The sequence below is a fragment of the Lycium barbarum genome, chromosome 3 (assembly GCF_019175385.1).
Source record: "Lycium barbarum isolate Lr01 chromosome 3, ASM1917538v2, whole genome shotgun sequence".
NCBI lineage: Eukaryota > Viridiplantae > Streptophyta > Magnoliopsida > Solanales > Solanaceae > Lycium > Lycium barbarum.
This window is the reverse complement of record NC_083339.1, coordinates 140,337,228-140,364,395: the sequence shown is the minus strand read 5'-3', so window position 1 is coordinate 140,364,395 and position 27,168 is coordinate 140,337,228. Positions and strand designations below refer to the sequence as shown.

General features: G+C 36.4%; 1 protein-coding gene and 1 long non-coding RNA gene across 7 annotated transcripts; both read left to right on the top strand.

Moving 5' to 3' along the window:
• The first annotated feature begins 2,203 nt into the window (after positions 1-2,203).
• LOC132633024 (sister chromatid cohesion protein PDS5 homolog C-like) lies at positions 2,204-26,731 on the top strand. Of its 6 annotated transcripts, none has more exons than XM_060349216.1 (21): positions 2,204-2,631; positions 2,774-2,825; positions 4,776-5,076; positions 6,318-6,483; positions 8,044-8,247; positions 8,452-8,633; positions 10,851-10,980; positions 11,064-11,210; positions 12,587-13,660; positions 13,779-13,865; positions 14,042-14,113; positions 14,294-14,386; positions 14,557-14,649; positions 15,028-15,110; positions 17,563-17,614; positions 17,837-17,923; positions 18,018-18,058; positions 20,009-20,060; positions 24,935-25,033; positions 25,636-25,673; positions 25,752-26,731. In XM_060349216.1, the coding sequence occupies exons 4-21, from the start codon at positions 6,358-6,360 to the stop codon at positions 26,464-26,466; spliced, it is 3,375 nt and encodes a 1,124-aa protein (XP_060205199.1). In that variant the 5' UTR covers positions 2,204-2,631; positions 2,774-2,825; positions 4,776-5,076; positions 6,318-6,357; the 3' UTR covers positions 26,467-26,731. The 6 variants fall into 6 exon arrangements, with proteins under 6 accessions (XP_060205199.1, XP_060205197.1, XP_060205198.1 ...); XM_060349214.1 differs by having other exon boundaries at positions 4,776-5,086; XM_060349215.1 differs by having other exon boundaries at positions 2,204-2,692; positions 4,776-5,086.
• On the top strand, positions 20,067-24,492 carry LOC132633025 (uncharacterized). Its single transcript, XR_009579525.1, has 2 exons — positions 20,067-24,149; positions 24,188-24,492. It is a non-coding gene; the product is annotated as an uncharacterized LOC132633025 (long non-coding RNA).
• Positions 26,732-27,168: the final 437 nt, after the last annotated feature.

Sequence of the window (27,168 nt, the reverse complement as noted above, 5' to 3'; positions counted from 1 at the left end):
CTCGATATCCGCATTTGAGCCCAATTAATCCAGATAATTCGCACTGTATCGCGCCTATTCGGGGGGAGCGCTTCCTCCAAAGATTTTTTTCTATATCCATGTTCGAATCCGTAATCCCTAATTAAGAGAGGAGCAACTCCATCCGTTGCACAAGTTAAATTATGTATTTGTCTTAAAAGTTCATTAACTATGTATAGATTATTTATTTAGAACTAAATAACTTCAGAAAATTAGGATACATAAGTTTTAATGTTAAATTCTGGCTCCAAATTTGATTTGAATTAAATAATTTCATCAAATTGGAAGTCAAAATATTAAAGGAGTGGAATGAAAATTTTGCTTTCATATAACTACCCACTTGTGGGACTACAATGGGTATATGGTTTTTGTTGTTGTTGTTGTACACTTTTACTAACACAAATTATATTTCTTTAGTTAAAATATCTACTTTTATATCTTGAGTTTGGGCCCGGGCTTAGCACGGGCCTTACATAACTAGTATATATATATATATTGCTTGATTCTCAGAAAAAACTAATCAAAGTAATCCATTATACGTCACTTACAATTTGTAATTATATACTATAATATAATTTTACAAGTATAAATAATACAATGAAATAAAAGCTATTATGAAATGCAAATCAACTATAACACCTTAACTTTCAAACAATGAAAAAATCATAATTTCTTAAAACAATATTGTTATCATACTATTCATTTTATCTCAGTATTATAATTAAAACGTAACTCCTTCATGAATAAAAATAAAATCACTTTCAAATAGCGAAATAATAAAATATGATAATTTTGATACATAGGACAAAAGACCAATGACAATTAAAAATGTACAATTCGGTTATGTATTTTTAAAAGAAATATAAAGTGATATTCACCCTCACGATATTCTCAAATGTATGCAATACTATGACTTGTTATTCAAGTTACACCCAATCTTCTTATTTCTATAGATGAAAAACTATTAAGTATCATTTATCTGTTAAAGAATTATAAGGGTCAATGATTCTAATTAAGGAATTTAACATATAATTTGTGTAAGAACTATTAGGCGAGCCCCGAGTGTTGGGCGTTAGGCGTGTTTAGGGCGTACAGTCGGGCGCTTGAGGCGTAAGCCTCACAGGAACTAAGCCCTGCATGTGAGCCTCGGGGCGTTTTGCCAGTGCCCCGCCCCTGGGCGAGCCCTGAAACTGACTTTTAAAACACTGGGGGAGATGAAGAAAAGGAAAAAGATGCTACGCATTATTACTAGTGAAATTTGAACTTTAAACCTTTCACATTAAAAGACGGGCAACTTACGCAAATGACTATTTTTTTTAGGCATAGCTGTATTTTTGCTGATTACATTTCGTAGCTACAATAACGTGTATTCAAATTCGGTTGTATTTCGCTGTATTCAATTCGGATGTATTCATTCGTAACTACTTTTACACTGTATTCAACTTATTGTATTTAAATTTAGTTGTATTCAAACAACATAAATGCAAAAAAATACAAGGATATTCAACTGTATTCATTTGTATACAAAAAAAAAAATCTTCTTCGAAATACAAGTGAAAAATACATAAAGAAACACTCTGTTTTACACTAAAAAAATAATGAATACACTGAAATACACGCAGATCTGAGATACAAGAAAAAAAAAAACTCTCAGATTTGAGATACTGTACAAGAAAAAAAAATACACTCAGATCTTAAATACACCGTCGAAGATTTTTCCATCGCCGACAACGGCGCCATCGTCCTGTAAGGATCCAACCAGAAACCATTTCTTTCGATGTATTCAACGCAAAAACAAATACATCTCAAGCAACAACAATGATAAATACCCAGATCTGAGAAATACATTCAGATTTGAGAAATACACTCAGATCCGGCAACGATGCTGTCGTTCGACTGTCAACCATTTCTTTCCCACCGCTGTCAACGGCAAAGTCCGCTGCCGCGATCGACGGCAAAGACGCTGGAGCTAGGAGGAAATACTAAGATCTGAAAAATGAAGATGGTGGACGAGGAAGAATTATAATAAACTCAAATTTGATGCGAATTATAATTAACTATTCAATATTAGCTATGTATTGTAATTATTTTAAAATATAGCTACTATCGATAAATACCAAATAAATAGTATTAGTTACACCACCATCTAAGAATTCCCTTAAAGGAGATAAAGAGCCTGTGAGCGAGCGTCGATCCGAAATTGGTGGTAGTTATTCCCAATCTAAAGAGTATTTTATTAAAACCAATCTATTTATTTATTTTTCAGTTACTACTAAGTAGTAGTAACAAGTTTGATACGCATAAAGTCGGGGGAGTGGGATCTAAAAGCTTGGCGTTCCCGCCATTCAATCGAAAGTTTTCCATATAAAAGCACTACTCCCCAAACTTGTCCATCATCTATTCATCTTCGCTCCAAATCGTTCTCACTTGTTACTCGTCTCATGAATATATATATATTCGCCATTCATTGCTAGGGTTCCGCGCCACCATACCCAGACTCGCTTCAACATCTTTTAACTATCATTATGCCGGCGCCTAACACAGTTCCTATATCAATAACGCATACTGCCAGTCTGCCATACTTCCATATCTTGTTATTTAAAGAACGGGAAGGTAAACTGACTGAGGATTTCCAGTTGATATTGCAGATATGGAGAAGTAGTCCCTCGATCATGTGATTATTTAGTTGTGATCTGTTACTTAAGCTGGATTTATTGCTGTTAGTAGTGACACTAACTGTTTCTAAATTGTGCAGGGACAAAGATCATGGTCACAACTCACAAATTATTATCTGATGGGACAGATAGGTTTGTTATGCGACCTTTGTAGGTTAATAGATTACTTTCTTATCTGTATACTGTGGTAGCTTCTCAACCACGTCATATGTTGTACGAGCATGTTTATTCAAATAAACTTTAGCTTTTTTCTTTCTAAATTGCTCAGTCAGTTTGACTTTTGAAACTTGTTAATTATGGCTTCTTCTGAGGGCTGTAACTGTTCTTCCATGGCGAAGAAAATCAGTCGACCTTTGAAATAAAGCTGTCGTTGTGACTTGTGAGGTAAAGTTAGAAATACTCTTAGATGAGAACTGTTTATTCTAATAAACTTAAGTTTTTTTCTTTCTAATTTTGTTCAGTTCATTTGACTTTGGAAACTTGTTATGGCTTCTTCTGAAGCCTGAAAGGCTGAAACTGTTCTTCTATGATGAAGAGAACCTGTGGACAGTTAAAATAACGCTGTTGATTGTGATTTGTGACTTGTGAGGTAGGTTAGGTTAGTACTCTCAGCTGGAGAGGAGTCATTTTGGGTAAAGTATGTTGTGTAGTTTTGCTACTTTAAGAAAAAATATTGACATCTCATGATTTTTTTTGGGGGCTGCTTAAATTACTCTCGCATAGTATTTATGGTGCAAGGGGTGCTATTATGTGGTGTCTGGTGGATGGTTCTACCTTATTATCGCATTTGTCAAAGGTCAAGCTTCCTCTAAGGTTGGTATATGTGCTTTAGTGGTCTTTAATTACTATCCTTTAAAAGCTGTGCCCATTGTATTGAAGTTGGATCAGTAGGTATCTCAAAAACTTCTACCTGAGCCCACTGATATTGGAGATGTTGTAGGGAAACATTAGCTCTGTCTGGTTCTTGTTTGATGATAATGTCTAGCCCCCCTTTATGCATATTTTTTTTTAAGATTATGTTTGTTCGTCTGACCATTAAATCATTTAAGGTTTCTGCACTCTTAGTCAAGCTCATCCATCTTTCCCATGTACTTCCCTCTCACATTGGATCCTTTAGTCAAAGTTTGAAGATTTTGAGTAAAAGTGTAATGTTTGAGTGCTTTTGAGTATCTGCCCTGTTACTTGTTAACAAAGTGTGCAGTAAGAGCATTACCACTGAAAGTAATAGCTTTGTACTGATGCAATATGTAGCATATGCAAGCGAATAGCTCTGGCTTTGACATTTAACCTTTATATGGATGCTCAGGAAGATGGATGAATCTGCCTTGATTTAAAATGTAACTAGAAATGATAAATTAACCTGTATATAACTTTTGTATATTTGCATGATAACATGACCATAAACAAATGTCGAGCTAATATCATGTATGTGAAGATGACTTACTCGTGCTCTATATCTTCCATTTATTTTCTACGTCTAACTTTGGGAAAGGATTCCCTACTTTTCTGCTCTGCATTTAAAGAAGAAGTTTTCTAGAGTGCAATGTTCTATGCGAGTTTCTGCAGCGGGCTTCTTCAAGCCTTTTGATTGATCTTATCCATACAAGTTGCTCTTTTGTACAGAAGGTTAAAGCTTTTTTCAGCTTTGAGGTTTCCTTGATTGTCTTTGCAGGACAAGGATTTATTATGCTGAAAAGTATAGGAATTGTGAATAATATTAGCAGAAAAGCTGATTTAACTACACCAGTGACTAAAACAAATATTACTATTGTCTTAAATATAAGAAGCTATAAAGAAATGACATTTATCTATTTAGAACGGAACTGCTACAAGGAGGCTCAGCGAGTTAGGGGACCAAACCTTTAACCTGTGGAGATAACGCTTATCGACCTTGTATAGCTCAGGGATGTAAAATTAAAAGTTAACTAGTACCTTTCTTACATAGTACAGTATATTCTAGGTTTGATATAAAGAGGTAACACTCATTTGCTGCCTATAAGTTCTAACTTATTTACTTATTTCAGTATAGGATCGATCTTATATGTTTGGACTAATCATTTCTAATAATTTGCTGATCTGCAGGGCCCATGATATGGCCTAGGGACTCTTATTTGCTGTCTACGCCTGTATCTGATGCCATCTTTACAAAGTAAAGTGATTTTACAGCCAACTGTCTATTCTAGTGCAAATCCACGAGAGCTTCCTAGCTCAAGGTCATATGCAACAGTGTTGAGTTTCTACAACAGTATGACCTTAAAGCCAATGTATAACATGTTCATCAAGTGGGCAGCCGCTAAGGAGATAGAACCCAGGCAACGCAATCCGCTAAGTGGTCTTTCCACCTGTTCGTGAAAACACTGTTTACAAGAAAGGCAACTTATGTGTACGTCCACGTGAGTAATATATTTGCAATCTTTATCAGTCGGTTTATCATATATGCGTGTCTACTTTTACTTTTTTCTTTTTTTAATTTTTTTTTATACATGCTCTAAACTCAAATCAGTGGGTAACCCGCCTAACTGAATTTGTCTCTAGTCTGGACAGGACCCGAGGTTTTGTTCCTGAACCTTTTAGTACGTGGGTCCCCCCTAGGTTCTAAGTGGCGACAGAATTGATTTACTCAGTTTTTCCTATGTTGTTCTGTTTTTGTAAAAAAAATCTTTTATTTCAAATTGTTTGATTAGCGGACTAAATTATTCGGAATTATAGTCCGGGGCTTATAATTTTTGGAATAATTTATCCCACTTCAAAAGTGGGATAAAATAATCCCAAATTTAATAAGATATGATGGGATATTCAGAATTAAGTTTGAAATTAAATTTATATTATGTTGGGTCGACGGTATAAATTTAATCTCGAACTTAATAAGTTTCTGACTTGAACATCCAGTGCAAGACCCACTGCAAAAGTATTTCTATTTCTGCTATCCAGAGATAGATTATAGAAGAATCTCGTATAAGTCCTAAATTATATAAATTCTAGCATAAAACATTACTCATTCAAGTTTCAAAATACTAGAAAGATATTTAGAAAACCTTAATAAGAAGGTAAAAGGTCTAAAGACTGATAGCTTTTTATTGTTAATCATAATAATCCTTATAGTACTAGTGCTTCTTTGATCTTTGGGTGTCTGTATTCGTTCGCAGCAGAAGGGCCCAAGATTAAATAGGGAGGAAAAATGAAGTTAAACAACAAAAAAGGGCAGTTGGGAAGTGAATCTGTACAGATTACTGTAATGTAAGCAAAACATTTATTAGGACACCCTTGGGAGCAAATTCCCTTAATTGAAACTCAATTTTAAGAGGGCAAATCTGAAAATTTACGGAGTTAGAGTAATGACAACCTCAGTCCTACTAAAGTCACGTTGAAATTGTACCACACCAGCACAAAACGTTAGTAATTTGGTTTTGATACTTTTGTGGGTTTTGAAAGACTCATTGACAGATGTGCTAGCCTTTGCTGCATGCGTTCCATCTTTCATATAACCCCTCTTTTTCTCTCTTTGTATACTAAATAGTACTAGCGTCACCTTTTGGGTCTATTTGCACTTCCGTTTTTCCCTTTGCTCTCTCTCTAGCGATTTTTCTTTCTTGGGTTTTTGAGACTTGGTTTCTAAAATTCCAGTGGCTGTTCTTGTTCTGTGTGTGTGCTGTGAGAAAAGAAAATGTCTGCTTTGGCTGGTGCTTCTGTAAATGAGTGGGAGGAACGCAACCAAAGACTTGTTGAAGCTGGGAATGAGCTGCTTCAGCATCCCACATCTTCTAAAGAGGAGCTTCTGGAAAAACTTGATGTGAGAACCCTTTTCTTTTCTCTTTCCATCTGTTTAAACCTATGCAAATGTATGTTTTTTGTAACTTGTTTAATTTCTTTATAACTGACTTCCTAAACTGGTTTGAAATTTGTTTCAGGTTAACAATTTTTAATTAATCCTAGGATGAAATGATTGAGTTATTGGTTACTCTTCTTTTGAAAATTTTAGTAGTTTAGTTGGTTTACTACCTGAATTTTCTCTTTATTAGTAAGGGTTTGATTTCCATCTTGTTAAAAAATGACCCTTTTCATTGTATGTAATGTAGATTGATTATGGTGAAATTCTGATAAGCATCCCTAGTGAAAGATCATCTCCTCTAAGAGGTCTATTTCTTTTTAAAGACATTCGAGTAATTAAAAGCTCCATGTTTGCTTCGCTTAGCATAGAGGGGTCAAAGTCCAAATAACAGATGCCGTCGGTTGATTAGATGTATCTCTGAATAGGGCCGAAATAGCGGAATGGATACGTAGGTTGATTGATGTTCTAGGAATTATATGATTGCTTGGAGAAGACAATGGCCAAAAAGTCCTCATGAGTAAAAGAAGATGCAAACACTTAAGTTTTGTGATTGCGTCTCAGCTCTCGAACTAGTTTGTGCTACATACCTCTAATTTTTATTTTCCTCCAGCTATAGATCATCCATTTCATGCCATGCGTGGGTATATATATCCTCTTTAAGCAAAAGGGTAAGTGGAATTTTGCCATGTTTAACACAATGTTTGATTTATTTTATGGTTTCCCTAAAGTAGTTATGAATTCAGTAATATTTAGAAGGCTGAGATCTCTACCACACCTAATAATATATGCTTGAATTTTTGGTGAACCAAGACAGGCAAAAAAGCTGTCAACCTAGCTTCTCAAAATAGTACAAGAACATTCTTTCACTTGTAATTTTTATCCCACGTCTGTGTAGATTTGGGATTGTGGGGTTAAACGTTCACCCTAAGGAAGTTTTTAGGCTTATACAGGAGACAAATGTGATACCCTGTCCTTCAATGAATATAGTACTACGTTGAATGATTCTTAAGTTTTTGAACTTTTTGTTGTTTGTTCTTTCTTTTAAGGGAAAAAGTTATCATCTACCTAGCAGCTGGACAGATTGTGATATCTACTATTATCAACATGTCCCTTGCACGTAACTGTGGAAGAAGGATCAGTCAACATGATCCATCTTGAATCATGTTTATTCTGAAGGAACTTGATCCATTCTGAAGGAACTTGTGCTTGAACTTAAGTTGCATCATAGATTAAGATTTTTATTTGGCATAGCTTATTCACTTTTCCTGGTAGTTCAATTATCTGTATATGTTTCTTTTACTTCTTGTTGTGTATAGGACATAATCAGGCTTCCTGTTGAATGAAAGGACATAAAACTGCGGAGAGGGAGAGAGGGAGATGTTTGACCTAGTGATGTAGTTTAGAACTTTATCTATTTCTTTATTTTCTACAAGATCTCATGATCTAGCCTTCATGTGTCCAGATAGCATTTCCATGTATTTGACATGGTTCAATCATTTCTTTTTGGTATGTAATTTTCAGAATTTAGAGCATCTTCTGTTAAGGGTGGCGCAAGTTCCCCCTGCATCGGCTCTAGATGCTATTCGACCTGCAATGGAAGCACTAGTTGCAGATGGACTTCTACGGCATCCTGACTTAGAAGTGAAGGTGTCAGTTGCATCTTGCATCAGTGAGATCATGAGAATTACAGCTCCAGAGCAACCATATGATGATAGCAGAATTAAGGCAAGCACAACTCATACAGCCTTCTTTACCCAAATTGGAAGTCAAGGCTGGTTGCTAGTCTCTCTTCTAACTAGGCTGTTTTGCTTTGTAACTGACAGTTCAGAATTTAGATTCTGTAGTAGTTATGCATCTGTGATCTTCTTGGGTGCATGAATAGTATTTACACATACTCACAGTTTTGTTTCTTGCTCAATTGGCGGACAGGACTTTTTTGAGCTTGCAGTGTTGGCGTTTGGGAAATTGTCTTGCTTGGATGGTCGGTGTTATTCAAAGGCTGTTTCAATTATTGGAGTTCTTGCGAAGTACCGAACGTGCGTGCTAATGTGGGATCTCGAGTTAGATGCCTTGGTTGTTCAGATGTTTCAACAGTTTCTGAATAGTATAAGGTATATCTCCAATTATGCTATTCATTCATAACTTTTCTAACGGAAAGAGGGATTGAACCCGACACATGGGTGTAACTTTGCTGCTATTTTATGTTTTGGTTTTATTTGTTTCTGGTAATATAATGTGTGCTCTGTCCTTGCTACAAGTTAAAGTATTACTTTTCCCTTTTTCTCATTTTCATTTATTTTTTTGTGCACTGGGACAATGAAATACTAAACTGCAAAAAGTCAACCTTCATGAATGAGATGAGCAATTGCTTGTGACTACTGCTATCTTGGGGTTCAGTATATTTTAGTTAGCTACTTGACTTAGAGTTTTGTCTTGGTCAATTTCTGTCTTAGGAGAACTTTTATATGGGCACCTCAGCAGTCTCATGTCCTTGAAAGATTGCTCCTGCTGAGACCAAGCACTTCACTTTTTTGAATATAAATTGTTCTATTTGAACTGATTTGGGCTTTGAACATGTAAGCTAGTAAAATGGGAGTGGAAACGTGGAAAACAACAGCGGTGAATTACAGTGTCGATTTTCTCTTCTCTATTTAGGCACCATGAATAAAGTTGGGATGTTGGTATTCGTGGATAAAAAAATTGGTAGACTTAAGCCCCTAGGGATTAGCTCAATAGGAACCAGTTGAGGGACTCGTTTCTTGGGTCACTAGTTTGAGCCCTGCCTCAAGCGAACTAAATCCAGTCTTTAAGTGGAGAAGGGTAGAGGAGTGGGTCCATCATCCCCGAGTTAGAAGGTTGCGGTTTGCCCAAAGCGTTGGCTCCAGACGAATTTCTCGATCATAAAGAAAAGGTCGGTAGACTTGAAAAGTAAAAAAAGAAAGGAAGTAAAGGCTGAAAGACCAGGAGTGGGAGAAACTGTGTCTCATTGCTGGCACCAATCAAGTACAATTTCAGCAGCTTTGATCAGTCTCATGATGAAGAGAAGTCACTTCCAAATGAATTTACCCCTCAACCAGAAAACTATACTAATCCATATTTAGTTGATATATCCTTTCTCCATGAAGCATGAGCATTCTACTTCGGAGAAAATCTCCACAACTTACTAAAGGCATTGTATTATAGGTGGATAGTCTCCGAATTCCTGCCCCCTCACATGTGGGAACCATAATCTTCTTCCACTCTACTAGGTGAAGTTCCTATTGCCATTCTTTCCCTTCCAATAAAAAAATCTCTAATGATCTTCTCCAAACTGTTGAAACACTTACATGCATATTAAGTATAGACAATAAATATAAAACATTTGGGTATATGGAGAGTTGATATTAGTACTGTTATCTTCCCTCCCTTAGTATATAGGCTTCTCGTCCACTCAATTTTTCTGAATTTTCTCAACAACCAGCAAATATTATTCTATGCAACTTTACAACTTCTAAACATTCAATGTTTGTGACTATTCAAATTTGAAATCTGACTATTAATTAGATATATTTCCACTATCACTAATTTATCATAAATTTGGGCTTAATACATTGACACCCCCTTGAACTTGCCAACAAATTTTTCATTTAGACACTCGAACTATGGCTTCTTCCAATTGAGCACCTGAACACATGATAAAGTTTTCCTGTTAGACACTCTTGGTTCAAATCTTGGAAAAACTTTTGCACATGTTCTCAAGCGTCTATTAGGTAGTTAAGTTTAGCACACAAAATAAGTCATTTCCTTTGATTATATACTTCAGCCTCAATAAGAAAATGCCTTGGGTTTTACGACTTACTGAGGCGAATGCGTATAATTAAAGGAGGTGGCATATTTTAAGTGGTTAACGTATCTATGTAATGTGCATTTGAGAACACGCGTAAAAGTTTTCCAAAATTTGAACCAAAAGTGTCTAATAGGAACACTTTATCACGTGTTTAGGTGCTCAATTGGAACACGTCGTAGTTCGAGTGTCTAAATGGAATTTTCTGGCAAGTTAAGTGGCTATCAAATGTATTAAGCCTGAAGTTTGTACCCAATCAAACACTGTTATCGCAAATGGGATGGACGGAGTATATGGCAGTTTTAGCAGAATATTCACCGTCCTACATTCTTATATTGGATGCAGCATAAATGAACTTAGATGCTAAGGTACATAGCATTCCAAAGACTACCGGATATGTTTTTTTTTTCTCTCATAAAGTTCTTAGACTACCAGTTTCTCAGGATGCCTTTTTTTTCTTCTGGGAAATGGCTGACAATGGTTTCGTCTCTTGTCCCATTTTAAGGCCGGACCACCCTGATCATGTATTCATGAACATCGCGGAAATAATGAGCATGATAATAAAAGAGAGTATTGAAGGAATTCCAATTCAGCTTCTGAACATCCTCATAGGTAGTGTTAACAAGGAAAACCAGGTATTGCTTTTTCTCTACAACTTTATTCATTTATCTTTGATGCATCTTTCTCATTATTTTTAATGACGTCGTCTTTGTTTCAGAATGTTTCACCTCGTTCCTATCTGCTGGGAGAGAGAGTTCTTCAAGAAAGTGCTGTCAAACTTCATCCATATCTTCCAGCAGCAGTGAGGTCCCTCCGCATTTCCACTAACAACTATTCGGAAGTTCTTGAATTAATAATGAGAGAGGTAATTAAAAGTAAAACTACAGTGGGTTCATCTGATATTCAAACTAATTGCTGAAATTATTTGTAAAATACATGATTATTTAGTTGTATAATTCTCTGCTTTTCCTTTTCTTTTCTAACTTACAAAGAATGGAGTTCCCACCCCCACCAAAGAAATGGAAGCAGATTAACATGCAATGTTCATTTTGTGGTAGACCATCTCTGCTATGACTTTCAAGTTCTGTATTCTGTCAAACTTATCCTCTTTTCTTGGTTATGTTCTGATTTCTCAGCTTAGGTGTTCCGGAGGAGTAATAGAAAACTGGCATATGTTGTGAACCTTGGAAAAGGAATGCTGAAATATGTCTAGGATCAGTGCTTAATCAGCTGATCATGAAAAACAGATGATCTAATAGTCTTAGAAAAAGAGGCGGGAAAAGAAAGAAATACGAATTAACTATCAAAAAATTAGAAGAAGAAAGCAAAATTCTGATAAAGGAAATAATGACATGTTTGACCATTCAAATATGATGACTTGGATCCTCGTTGTTTATGCCTTGAAGGCAATCTGTAGCACCAGCTGCGAGTATTTATCATGGATCATGCTACTACACAATGTGCTACGGAGTTTTTATAACCTTGATTGCATGTTCCTAGTGAAATTAAAAGCACTGACGCTGAGATTAGATGTTGAAACTCTCCTACATCAATTATCCAGTTGCTGCTGAACTCATCCTACTTATCTTCACAGTTGACTTTTGTTAGATAGTTCATTTATATAGTATTCTACTAAGTGTCCCCATTGAACACTGTGCATTATGTACTGCGTAGAATATAGATATATATATAGGACTCAATGTAATACAACAGTTGCACATCTTAATAATATTTTCCCATGCATTTATTTCACAACTTTAAAGGAACTTGGCCTGCTTTGAAATCCATATCCTTAATACGAGAGTAGACTAGAAAATAGTCTAACAAGAAAGGAATATGGTAGTAACATCTAGATCTTGAGCTTTGGCGTATTACTACTATGTAAGAGTAGCTAAATTACCTTTTCCGCCATTTATTATCACCTATAATCTGTGAAGTTACCTTTACTTCATCTGAAGACGTGAACAAGAACTTATCTGTATGTTTCTCTTAGGTTCTTTTTTCTATTATAAACTCAGGAATGTGTATACTTGTTATTTTCCACCAAGCTGTCCTCATTTTTAGACTAGCTTGAGAAAGATAAAACTTAAGCTCCTTTATGAGATAGTCAGATGTTCTTAATCTGCTGATTAATTGTTGATCCAAAAGTGATAAGTAAAGGTAACTTCACAGATTATAGGTGATGTTTGTTCTGGATTTGTAGTAATGATGTAAATTCTTCCTTTGCTACGCACTTGTCAGAATGCTATAATGTTTCTTCGAAAATCTGGGCAGGAAGAAAGTGATCAATTTGTGAATGGAGCATCAAAATCACAGGTGGAAAATGGTCCTGAAGAGCTTTGTCATAAAGTTGCTTGCTTTGACGATGTTAGGCCACCCACGGAAGAAACTTCCATGCTTCCAGACACTGATTTTAAAGTTGCTGCATCAAATGGCTCTGTTGTAATTTCTGTGCGATCTGTGGACGATTCCGTTAAGACGCTGGTCAATAATGACTCTGAAAAGCTTTCCCACAATGCTAATTATGGTGGCAAAGTTGGTCCACCCTTACCTGGATCTTCCAAGACGCCCACAAATGATGGCCCTAGTGAGCTTGCACCACATTCTGCACCTGAGAGAGTGGCTTCATTCTTAGATCAACCATCTCACCTGCCAGGGAAAGATGATCCCGAGCATAAGGTCGATGACGTCGTTCTAGAGACGGATACAACTTTAAAAGAATCAGAACATGGAGATGCAATGAAGCAGCAGAGAAGTAAAGAATCAAGGAAGTCTTCCCCACCTGAAAACTTGGGTTTGATAAAGGCAGCCACAAAAGAACTAGATCTGGAAGCTACTCAAGCTTCAAAGAAAAGAGGTTGGAAACCTAATTTTTTGAATAAACCAGAGGAAGGATATGATCATGCATGGCTAAGTGGAGAAAGGAGATCAAAAGGCCATATTCGCATGAAGGGTTGTGGGAAAAATACTAAAAAGAGAAGTAGCTGTTCACCTAAATCTGCAATCTCCACTGGATTGTATTCTTCATCTGGTGAGGAGAAGACTCCAATAATGACTTCTATAAAGAGACGCCGAAAGGAGAAAAATGACAAAATAGGTCAGAATGATGGTGCACAATTTTCATCAATTTCAGCAAGAGATTCACCGGGAGCTATAACCAAGAAAAAAGTCTCGCAACCTACATTGGTTGCTTCAGAAGAATTTGGTGTCTTTGAGGCATTAGAAAAGAAACATGAAAAAGACGAAAAGAAAAATGTACCTGCCAGCTACCATGATAAAAGATGGCGGTCATCAGTACCGGAATCTGGAGCTGAGGTAAATCAAACAGTTGCGTCAATTGGCTGAATACGTTTAGGAAGTTGTGTATTGAAGTGAAGTATTTATTCTGCCCCTTAGTTCTGGACTTATTATATACATAAATCGAATTGTACAGGCATTGGGGTCTGTCTTCTCAATCACCAAAGAAAGCAACTTTGCCAAAACCTCTAAAGAACAACGTAAAAGGAAGAACTCGGCAGAGGTAAACATTTATTACAGTATCATTAATTAGAGCTGGCTTATCTAATGATATTAGGCAACCTTCAATAAGTGATTACTAATGTGAATGTTCTTGTTTTGAAAGTTATGTCGATTCAAGTAAAGTATTTAATGTACCCCTTTGTTTGGACTTATTATGTACATTGTTGAGTTCTGCAGGCCAAAGAAAGCAACTTCCCCACAACCTCTGAAGAACAACGTAAAAGGAAGAGCTCGCCATCACAAGAAGAGGTAAAACATCTGTTATCTTTAAGTAGAGCTGGTTATCGTTAATGATCGTAGACTACCTTCAGTAAGTGATTACTAAAGTGAACGTACTTTTTTTGGAATATTATGTGGATTCAAGTAAAGTGTTTGTTATACCCCTTAATTAGTTTTAGACCTATTATGTACATAAATTGAGTTTTGCAGGCATTGGGTTCTGTTTCAATCACCAAGAAAAGCAACTTCTTCAAAACGTCTAAAAAACAACGTAAAAGGAAGAACTCCCTATCACAAGAGGAGGTAAGCATTTATTATTACTAATTAGAGCTGGCTTACAGTTAATAACATTAGACGTTCTTCAATAAGGTAGGAAAAGTAAATGTTCTCGTTTGGAAGTTATGTGGATTCAGGTACAGTATTTATTTTCTACCCTTAGTTTTAGGCTTATTATGTACGAAAATTGAATGCAGGCATTGGGTTCTCTCTCAATCACCAAGCAAAGCAACTTCCCCAATATCTCTAAAGAACAACGTAAAAGGAACAACTCGCTTTCACAAAAAGAGGTAAACATTTACTATCATTAATTAGAGTTAACTTATAGTTAATGAGATTAAGACAACCTTCATTAAGTGTTCACTAAAGTGAATGTTCCATTAAATTTGCCAATGAGGTTATTTATGTGCTGAAAACTAGTTTTGCTTTTGTCTATTTCGCTTAAGAGAAGAGGATATTTTCTTTTTTCTATCTTCAACGTGACTGTCCTCTACATGTGCTTGATGTCATGAAATTTTATAAAAAAGTTATCAGTTGTAACTGAAGAGAAAAGACTTTTGATCAATAAGGAATCTGATGTGGATACTTGTCGATGCTTCCACCTCGTTTCTGCATGTATCAGTGTTTGCTTTCTAGATTTATGAGCATCTCTATCATCTTTTCCTTAGGATTCTGTGGATAAGGTTGTCAGCGAGCATGGCGACGAGCTGGTTGGCTGCAGAGTAAGGGTTTGGTGGCCACTTGATCAAGCGTATGTGATTTCACTGAATTAATTATTTTTTTGGTAAAGTAATAAAATTCATTAGTAAAACATCAAGAAGATGCAAGGTTACAGATGGGAAAAGCTGGCAGGCTTGGCAAAACCTGTAGAACAATCTAAAGATATCCTATCTCTACTGAACTAGAGAAAAGGAGCTGATAAAATCTAGAAAGTTACCCACATTGTTTACAGGGGCAAAAAAATGCCAACTAAAAAGACTAACTAAACACCTAGACTTTAGAGAGCAAATAGGAGTTGAGATTCCTTCAAAGCATCTGTTGTTTCTCTCCTTCCATAGGGTCCAAAAAATTACTGCTGGGATCATTCTCCAAATTCTTTTAATGGATTTGTCAACTCTCCAGAGTATCCAGCTAGCATATGCATCTTTGATGTTGAAGGGCATTACCCATTGTAGACCAAGCATAGAGTAGAAGAAAAACCAGAGGCTAGCTGCTGCAGGGCAGTGCAAAAATAGATGGTTGACACTTTCATTGGTCTGCTTGCACATGGTACACATGTTAACAACTATTACACCTCTCCTTCTAAGATTGTCTTGTGTTAGGCATGCTTCCTTCAGTGCAGTCCAAGTGAAGCAAGTAACTCTGAGAGGCTGTCTGGTTCTCCATACAAGCTTCCAAGGCCAAACCTCTAAAAGGCTATTTTGAGAGCACCAGTTGTTGTAACATTCCTTCACAGTGAAAATCTTTTCCTTAGAATTGCCCCAGAGTATTCTGTCCTGAAAATCTGCCACCAAAGTACTTTGTCCCAAACTTTCTAATAGAGAAAGAAAATCATCAACTTCCCAATCCTGTAAGTTTCTCCTTAAAATTGGTGTCCAACAGTTGTTAACTCTATATTGAGCTAATGTTGCTTCTTTGTTAGAAGCTATCAGAAATAGTGAGGGAAATAAATCTTTTACTAAAGTGTCCCCAAGCCATTTGTCCTGCCAATCACTGAATTAATTATTATGCAGCCAAGCTTCTGCTATTCCTGTTAAAAGTTTTAAATGTTGACTTGCTCTTTCACTGAATGAGTAGAAATTCTTTCATCTGAATAATTCTGAATGAATTGCTCTGTCATAATTTTCTGAGTATGGATAATACATATGCATCAGCATCAGTTATGCTGTCAATTGCAGAAGTAGGTAAACACTTTTAAATTTAAACGACAGGAACTAGATAACTGGAATATTGTATAAAGAACTTAGCTCTGTTTGACTCATGAAGATGACACTGATGGGACCCCCAATTAACTGGACGGGGCAAAGAAGAGGGAATAGTCTGGTCAACTGTATTCTTAAAGTTTCTTGCTATAAAAATTAAATACAAGTACTTGTTGTAGTCCAGACATAAGGACTCAAGGCCATCTAAACTCTGGGTTGATGACTTGTCGTAGAGAAGGGGGAGGTGGTACGCCTGCATGTTAACAATGTTTGACTAAAAGCTGAAAAAGGTAGATCTGATGAATCGAACTATGCAAGTAGTGATTCCTGGGTTCCACTTTCAAGCTTAATTCTACCCATTGAATGCTTATATTCTCAAAAACATAGTTTTGTGAGGGCCTAACATTATAGGTTATATTTGAGAAAGATAACGGTGCAGCTGATTCTTTATGTTTTAAATAGAAAATTGTGGTTCTTTTCTCTTCTCCCCTCTTCCCCACCCCCCACCCAAATGAAAAGAAAAGGTTTTTAGTAATATATGTTTCAAATCTGACGTTCAACCAATAGGGGCCTCTCTTAAGGTAAAATATGACAAGTTAAAGGACATCATTATGCAGATATATCTTGATGGTGCTTGGGTCAGTTATTACATCATATTAGAGATGTAGTAGTATCGTTGTGCAAAAAGATTTTTGGTGGTAATTTTTTTTGATTTTCTTTTTTTTGATTACATCATAACTGATGCTGATGCATCATATTAACCATAACTTAACACCTAAAAAATGTTAAGTTAAGAACTTTACAGAATCGTACTTACAGGAAAAAGTCAGTGCCCCTATTCAAAAGCTAAACACTTATACATTGCCAATTAAATCTACCAAATCTCCTATATCCCCCTACAAATTCTGTTTACGCCAAAAAAAGAACAAACTAAGACAATTCATCCTGATTTTCTGAATGGAACTGCTAGTATCCTCAAAATATCTTGAATTCCTTTCTTTCCAGACTACCCACCATATACAAGCAGGGATGACCTGCCACCAATCTTCATCACTATTTCTTTTCCTCACACTTTTCCAACTGCTTAGACAAAAGAAAACAGAATCATACTTACAACAAAAAGTCAGTGCCCCAAAAATAAGAATCCATACAGGCAGACTTTTGAGCATTTAGCCTGCTCATTATCCTTTTTTAATATTTTTTTGACACATTATTTGTTTCGTTCTAATGAAGTTTATTTTTTAGTTCAAATGTTAATCAGGTAGCATTCACATTCTGTAGGTTCTATGGAGGACGTATCACTTTATTTGACCATTCAAAGAAGAAGCACATGGTAAAGATTTAGTATGGCTGTATAAATGATATTTTTCATGTATGTTAGTTGACTTAAACTGCTTTATGTAATCATACTCCCTTAATTGCTGGTTGATGCTCCTCATATGTTAATAGGCTGGTGTCAGTCTACTTTTTCACAGGTTGTCGGAATCTAAATTGGAGTTAATTTGTCAAGCAGTTTTCTATGTTTTGTCATTTATGGTTTTCATGATATTCTAAGGTGAGCTATGAAGATGGTGAACTAGAAATGCTAAATCTTACAAATGAACGCTGGGAACTAGTTGAAGATGACAATGCATCAGTTCCTGTGGGTTCCTGCCAGGCTTATCTTTTCCCTTCCCTTCTCTACTTGTTTGTTCTGTACTTGTCTTTATTTGCATGACTTATTGAATGTATTTCAGAGCCACAAGATTGTTCCTGGTCCAAGTGATTCGTCTGACAGGTAAGCTTCATTCACCTCACTTCTCATTCATGGCAAGTCATTTGATGATTTAGAATGCTGCTTGTAAAGTTGACATGATCAACAATTTTGTTGTTTCTAGATTATGAATGTGAGAATGAAAACTGAGGGTGCAACTTTTACAGTTGGCATCTCATCGGTTACAATTCTGTCCGATTGAGAGTGAAATATTAGCATCAGAAGTAAAACTTAGATCGTTGTGACATGCTGGATAGCTATAGATGCTAGAGCAAACCACCTTCATTTAGCTTTTCCCATGTGGAGTTACTCTTGCGCCCTTTAATTTTCTTTCGGTGCATCAAATCTAAATTCAATAATCCAATTTTAATTTTGTTCTCTCACATACACATGCATATACCTGCAAGTCTCTGACTGAAAATGTCACCTTTTTTTTTTTTTTTTTCCTTTCTTCCCTTCTTTTCCTTTGGCAAAACTTCTCGATAGATTAGGTGACCAAACTTTCTACATTTGCATTTCCTATTTCACTAGTTTGCTTCTTTTGCCGCGTTGTTTGGTGTCCTCATTTTCAGATCAGCTACCCTTACACGATGTCTTCACCTTTAGTTGGAAGTTTATGTTATAAGCATTTAATATGATATGTTAAATGCATGCATCAGAATAGTGATACTTGTATCCAATGAGATATTTCTTTTTATGAAGTAAGAACTTCTTATAGAATAGACATCAAGAAGATGCAGAGGGGGAAAGAGTCAGCTTTGATACAAAAACGTGCTAAAGCAAATGAGCTGACAAATCCAAAAAGTTAATAGGGAAATCTACAGGGGCTTATTGCCAATCAGATAGTATGCAGATCTTCTTGCAAAGGTGGATTCTTAAGTGATGCATCCATCGTTGAAAGTACGTTAGCAAGCTTCCGAGCTAAAAGTGATGCCCTTAAAGTCTAACCTATTATATTAGAGCCTTCAGTCAGTTACATTATAGATTATATTAAAAGCTTTCTTTTCGACTCCTCCCTTTCAATAGAATGAGATCTTTCCTTTTTTTGTTCCTCTTATAAATGAAACCTTCCTTTTCGTTTTTCGGCAAAATTAGCCCATTCATAGACCATCCAGAGGCTGCAAATGAGTTAAAAAAAAAAAAGATTAGCTCCTGTACAGAATCACAGTTCTCCTAGCACAAATTTAGGGAGCTTAGCAAGTCCAAAACACTTCGGAGTTATTTACATAAGTCACGTAATCACGTTACACCATGCGAAAAGGTTCGTCAAGCAGACAGCTTTCATAATGTAGTAGGGAGTTAAAACCTTCCTTTTCATCTCCTGCCTTCTTTAATTTGTTTACAAAATGTCTGACGAACACCCTCTCTCATTTTTCTTAAAGCAAACAAAAAGCATGAAACGTTATACTTCATTTTCCAGATAATTACAGTTCCTTTCTAGCATTTTGTTGATAGGCAATTTCTTTCTAGCGTAATTGGGGTGTAAACAAGATATAAGACACTTTTTTAGAATTTATTCTAAACGTATATGCTTAAATGGAAAAAACAACTAAAATTCAAGCACTAATGTATGTGAATAATAAATGAACAAAATAAGGTTATGTTTGTACTGATCTTTTTTTTCTTCATTTTGAATGAACTGTAATAAAACCCAGTAAAAAAAGAATGTCAATGAAATTTTGTTGGGTGTTCAAGATGTTTACTGATTGCATTCCGTGTTAATTGTATAATGGTGCCGATTTTCAGTAAATCTTTTTAACGCATCAGCAGGACTAAACCAACTACTGGGATGCTTTTAGTAATGCAAAAACAAAGTCACAAGGACTACTATATTTTCTTATGACCTTTAGGATACGATACTATGTCACATTTTAAGTTTATAAATTTTGTGTTATACTTCAAAGCTATTGCCTCAGATATCTGCGTGAAACAATTTTAGTGGTTGATAAGTATTACATAGTTGTTAATGTGCAGGCGCCTTGGTTGCATTGTTGATTCATATCGCCAGATAAGGAAAAAGAAGAAGGTGAGAGTACTTGTATAGGAGCTTTCTGACCTATGAGATACACATCTTTGTTCAGATCTCTTTCTAAGATCACGTGAAATGAAACAGGCAACACTATATGTTTATACTGCAAAGTTACCATGTTTCCTTTCAGGAAATTCACATGATAAAGTTCAAAGAATATTTTATCGATGTTCCGTTTTGTTTCTTTCTGGTGGTATAAGCCCATTTGTGATGGTGTGGAATGCTCTCTGTGTAAGGAGTATTTCTGTTTTCTTTGTTGAAGGTCAGTAAAGGCCTGCTAGGATTCTGATATAACTTCTTGAAATTTGGGAAAAGCTGAAAAGGCCTCGTTCTAATTCTCTTACGATAGTTGGTCTTGGAAAACGTTATTCATGGTTCTGGCCTTTTTCTTTGGCTTTGGGTGATAAATAGGTCAATTTTCTCTATAAGGAAACTGTCCTCGTTCTCTCTCTTTTGTTAATTACTTCTTGTTAAGTCAAATTACTGCATTAAAAGGTGCAAGCTAATTAGCCTTTCTGTAGTGCATATTTAGTGAAAAAAAATAAAAAATAAAGAAGTGCATATATAGAAAACTCAATACCAGATAGGCAGAAGGTCCTCTATGTACTACAAATCACACTATTGATCAAAAACTTAGATCCTGGGGAGGAAAGATTATAGTGAAACTCATCTCTTTCTATTTCTCCGTTGTTACATTCTGCTTCAAGCGCGTGTTTCTGCTTCATTTCAGCCTCCCAAGTTTTCTCTACAACCACGGCTGTACTCAAATTTAAGCTAGTTGGGGTTAGTTATATGAATCCTCACTATCCATTTCGTCCCATTTGGACGCATTTTAATCCAATATCCAATGTGGGGTTTGCTACAGTTTGCTGGTCACAAATATTCAATAATCGTGGTCCCTTAGAGCCAGAGGTTCTTTACAATTTCTACTCACATACAGATCTCAATTTCTTCCTCTCGAATATTCATTAAAGCAGATTGTTGAGAATATAATTAAATATTAAAAGTGTGCTCTCTCTAACAGCTTAAGTTTTTAGATGGGATGGTCACACACTTCAATGTGGTATCAAAGCAGGCAGAGATACTGAGATCGAATCTCACTGCCACCTAAATCAAAAAGAATAATCACGTGCTTGACCATGAAAAAAATCAGGCCTGCACCTGAGGGGGCGTATTGAGAATATAATTAAATATTAAAAGTGTGCTCTCTCTAACACCTTAAGCTTTTAGATGAGATGGTCACACACTTCAATACAAATAATGGTCCATTTGTGAATGACGGGTAAATGATGATCCAAGGAGCACTGAATGCTTGTCAATATGCTTGATTTGCTAAGATGCTATATAGTGATGCCCTTGTATGGCAGCCAAGAGATATAAAAGAATGCCGAAATTTTCACACTTCCTCACACCTTGGTTGCTTGATCCTCAAATAACGTTCCATTTGTAGGTTATTCCTGGATCTTTATCCATGGAATACCTTGTGTTATGGTTAGTTGATAGTGCTATTAGTGTGGTCTACAGCATTTTTCCATGTTGAGTCTATGTGCCTCTTCATTCCTAATAAGGTTGACGGCATGTCATGTTTGCTGAGCGGTACAATTGGACAAATCTTTGTTTTCATTGAAATCAATTGACTTCCTTGGGGAAGTTGTCATACCTTTCAAATGCATTAACATTTTTCCATAACAATGCTGCCTTTCATCGTGGAAATTTAACAAGATTTACCTGCTATTACTTCAACCCTCTATTTTGGAATGGCATCCAACTTTTCACCGTACCTCCCAAGGTAGAGGTAAGGTCTACATACACTCTACCCTCCCCAGACCCCACTTGTGGGATTACACTGGGTATGGTGTTGTTATCCAACTTTTTCACCTTTACCAAAATCAGTGAAATCATGGGAAGAATGCATGTGGCTGTCAAATGCATTTGCATTTTCCTATCTGATTAGACTCTTGTTCATAGATTGAGATTCAAATTATTGTCCCTCCTTTAGGATTTTTATTTTATTTTATTTGGGGTGGGTTGTGTAAACCAAGGCCCCCATTTTGTAGTTTTCTTCATGCTACATGATTAGTAAAGTGGTTTATCTTTAATCTTTGAGTTCAAGTAAGAGTGCAGATCCTAAGTAAACCAGGGAGAGTGTTTACATTGCTACTGAATAATGTCAATTGTTCTTATGGTAAATTTTCTGGAAAAGAAGCAGAAAAGTTGTCTTTATATAATGTCGAGGGAGAGGTAGAAAAAGTGTCTGTATATAATGTTGACTGAGGCAGAAACAAGTGTTTTCATATAATGTTGAGGAGAGGCAGAAAAAGCTGGCGTTATCTCACTGTTGCAAAAAACGGTCTGCTTATTAGATTCTTAAGAGTTATGGAATAAGAAATTCAGTAGCTGTTTTTAATTGGAAACTTCTTCTACCACTGCACTTGGCAATTCAACTGTGGAAGTTCAATTTGTAAGTATAAATAAGCTTACTTTCCAATTCACTTCCAAGTCATCTATTGAGGAGGTCTTTTTATGTTCATCTTAAACTACTAGGGTTAAGACAATCTGGCTGTGCGTGTCTTTAATGCTTTAGCAAATAGTCTTTGAGGTTCTCTAAGGGTAATAAATAGGAAAGTAAACCGTGGAAATTCAATTGTAGGTGTCAACAAGCTTACTTTCCTATTCAGTTCAAGCATCTAATTGATGGGTCTAGTTATGATTATCTTTTGGCTTTAACTTGAGTCAAGACAATGTAGTCATACAAGTCTTTAGTATGAACAATAGAACACTTCAACAAACAATCTTTGGGGCCTCTAACTATAAAGAAAGAAAAAAATTCAAGTCAGGGTAGAGCATGCTGCTAGTCCACATATGTTTACCTTGTCCTATACTCCCACTGCGTAAATTAGAGTTTGAGACAACCTTTGAGATTTGTGGTGACATGATTCTTATTCCAAATATATAGTTTAATTATTTTTTTCCATCCTTTTGTCAAAACAATTACTCCCTCTGGTTCAAATTAAGTGTCCACTTAGCTTTTTTCGCACCCCTTAGGAAAACATTAACTCCTAGAAAAAAATAGATATTTTGACTAAACTACCTTTGATTAATAAGACTCTTGCTTATTTATTGCCTTGAGTGCATAGGGACAAATTTGGAAAAATGAAGTTAATTCCTTCTTGATCTTGTAAGTGTACACTTATTTTAACCAAAATAAAAAGGCCAGGGTGGGACATTGTGACGTCTCCTAAAAAATGGGGAGGCCTCGGAATTAAGGATTTAAAAGTCTTTAATAAAGCTTTATTGGGTAAATGGATGTGGAGGTTCGGGGTGGAGGTACAAGCTTTGTGGAGGGGGGTGATAGTTGACAAATATGGGATTATGGAAGGAGGCTGGAAAACTAGAGATACCGTTTTGCCTTTTGGTTATGGTTTATGGAGAAATATCATGTAGCGATGGGATAATTTTGTGAAAAATATCTCATTCAAGGTCGGTGATAGGAGAAGGGTATATTTTTGGGGACACAACTGGTGTGGGGACATATTATTGAAAGATGATTTCCAGAGTTTGTACAAAATATCTTGCCATAGATATTTGACAATTTAGCAGATTAGGGGGACTCAAGGTGGAGAGACTTTTTGGGATTTGAGATTTAGAAAGGATTTTCAAGATTGGGAAGTGGATGAGTTTCAAAGATTGATAGATTTGCTTCATAGGCAAGTCAACCGGGTGGATAATCCCGATGTGTGGTGTTGGGCCCAAGGAAATAATGGAGTGTTCTCGGTGAAGTTTTTTTATGAGAAACTTATGGTTAGGGAGGAAGTTGATTTCCCATGTAATGCAATATGGGTTCCAAGTTTGCCGAGGAAGGTGTTTTTCTTCACTTGGCTAGCCACTAGAGGAGTGATTTTGACGGCGAAAAATCTTAGAAAGAGAAAGGTTGTTTGCGTCAGTTGGTGCTACATTTGCAATGAGACAGGGGGGGACGTGAACCATCTTCTTCTACATTGTAGGTTTACCATGAGACTGTAGTGGGACATGTTTGGGTGGTTCAACACTTCTTGGGCAATGCCAAGAACTGTGAAAGAGTTGATGGTCAGTTGGAAGAGCGAGAGAAGAAGGACAAGACAAAGGGCTTGGAACATGGTTCCGCTTGCATTGATGTGGGTAGTTTGGAATGAGAGAAACAAGAGAGCTTTTAAAGGAATAGAGTCAAGTTTTTCTCAATTGAGGAGTAGTCTTCGCTCCCTTATTTTCTTTTGGTGTAATCAGAAAGTTCCTAGTTGTATAGAGGATTGGGTGGAGTTTGTAGAGAATCATATTTTGTAGATTCTTTTATCTTTTGGTATATCCCTTGTATACGGTCGTTCTTTGGCCATGTTTATGAATGAAAATACTTTTACTTGATTTTAAAAAAAAAAAAAAAAGGGGCTAAGTGGACACTTATTTGAACCGGAGGGAGTATTATTTTTGTTTTTAGTTAGATGTTCTTGCATTACAAGTATATTTTTCTTTGTTTTTATAGCGCTTTTCTTGCTAAGGCTTGCGCTTTAATTGTGCTTTGCATTTAAAACCCCAACAGAGTTTGGCGCTTTTCTGTGCTTTTCGTTTTTGACTACTCTGTTAGATACCTTAATAGATATCATCCTTCTCCTTGCTTCTGCTGAGCATCTTCAGTTGACGAAAGTATACCTCACCTATTTTAAGATATCCTGGTTTAAGATTTGCTCAAGAACTTCCTTTGCTGGTACATCATATTTCACCTATTTTATGGAGTTGATAGTAGTTTTGGTAGAACTTGCATGAGTTAATACCATTCTCCGTGGTCTGAAATGTGTTTCACTTTATGCGACCTATTTTCTCTGCATTCTTGGTGTCAGTTTCTTGAGCAGGCTTTGAATGTTAATGATGATGTGCCGGTGCTTACTCCTGGTACTGAAAGCAAGAAGATCATTTGCAGCAAAGCAAAGTTATGTTGGGTAAGCTGGTCCTTTTATTATAGTCCAGTACACTAATGCTTGGCTCTTTCTCTTCTCTTCTGTAGCCATCTTATTTTCTTAGGGTTTGTCACTTTGCCATTAAACTGCTGCTACATTGTACGTTGTCATCTCCTTCTAACTAAACGTAACATTTTGCAATCTCTAAGCATTAATATCCAATCACCTTATCTGAAAGAAAATGATGATTTCTGAAAGAACGGAATAGCCCTTCTTTGTTATTAAGACTTTCAAAAGAGAAGTTATAAGCAGAGACATACACCTTCACCTGAACTTATTTTTCCTCAGCCTTCTTTGAAGCTCAAACTGATTCTAAATGTAAGTTCTCCTAGGCATTAATTTATGGTAATTGATTCCTGTTATATCCTCTACTTTTGCCTTGCTAAATTAGTCCTTTCACCCTGCACGACAACCTTTTTGGTCTCTGAAAGTGTTCAGTGTGTCATCGTGAATGGAGAACTGCAGCAGAAATTTAGATGACAAAGTGCAACCTAGAAAACTTGCATGGCAAAGTGATAGAAATTTTAAAAACCTAATCTTAGTATTTATTTCATAACACCCGTCTATGCTCGAAAATTTGGCAGGGTAAAGCAACTGATGATCCGACTCCACCTTCAACAATGTAAGTTATTTATATCGCATTTAGACCCCTTTGCATATAAATGGAAATCGAGCTGAACCAAGTATTCTTTTTATGAAGGACCATGCAGCAAAATTTAACTCCAAAAGGAGTGCACCAAAATAAAAGGATCAAGGTTGAAGTTTCAGAATCTGGGGTAGAGGGAAATCCAATGAGTTGGACAACACCTGTAAAGGTGTCCCCCGAAGATGGTGATGTATGCAGTGAACTGGTGGATGTGCATGGCTATAAAGTAAAAGCGAGCAATGCTCCTATACTTGCTGCCATTTTTGCCAAGTATGGTGACATTACCATCAACTGTCACTATAAGTCACCTACTGTCAGAGCTTCCTTTCTTGATGTGGTTAGTGATGTTGTCAGGCGGCTGAAAACCAGTGATGTTAATTCTTCTTCCATTAAAGCTATGAAATCTGTAGTCTCTGATGCTTCGGATGCCAAGCTTGATGTAACTTGGCTGCAGCAATATCTGGATGAGATTTCCGAAGAGGAAGATATGGAGGAAAAGTCTTCCTATCTAATGGCGTTACGCGAGACTACCATGCTTGTCTCTAAAGCAGCTAAAAAGGACATGGTACAAAGGAACAGGGAGGTCTTAGCAGCAGAGAAACGGCTCAAAAAGGCTGAAATGCGCTTGCAAGAGGCCCAAAGCCGGGCAGGAGAGGCAAAAAGGTCTGTCAAAGTATTTGACATACTGGGTAAAAAAGTTAAGCAGGACATCAAGGCTGTTAAGGATCAAGCACAATATTGGCTGAGTAGGTTGAATGAGCTTCTGTAGTCCGCAGCTGCTTTATCTTGACATAATAGCTTCTATGTCAAGACATTATTGTAAATTGTGAATGATAATCATGAATCTGGGAAGTGTCACATGGTTGAATCTTGTTTTGTACATGATAGTAACATTTCTCTTTTTGGAAACATTCGCATTTTGTGCAGTATTAAGTTTGTCATATAACAAAAACTAGAATGGGGTTTTTGTATGTAATGCTATAAACACCTTGAACAATTGCAGTGAGGTGCTCTGTCTAGTGTTTTCTGCTAAAGGTATGCTTGAACTAATCCATTTCAAATTTGATAACCCTTTGTTCCAGAAGCTTATTCCCTCTTTCGACACCACCCCCAAAAGAAAAGAATGATCCAACCCCCCCCCCCCCCCCCCCACCATGGCCAGTTGCAGTTTTCACAGAGTGGGTTTATGTAAACCCAATATTTTTCACGCGGTGTATAAATTTATATGTAAAAACCTACTAATATTGTAATAAATAGTACTATATATAAAGCCATAACTTTAGAAATATAATGTGTTCAAAGTAAGAACCCCAAAGGTTGAACCCATAGAACTAAAATCTTGGGTCGACTTTGCCCACCCCTGCCCCAAGCACATCTTCTGTGCTTTTCTTTGTCTTGTGTGGTGATGCTTGAGATCGAGCTGAATATTTGAATTAAATTAGTGCTGCTGTGAAGATAATTAGATTTTAAT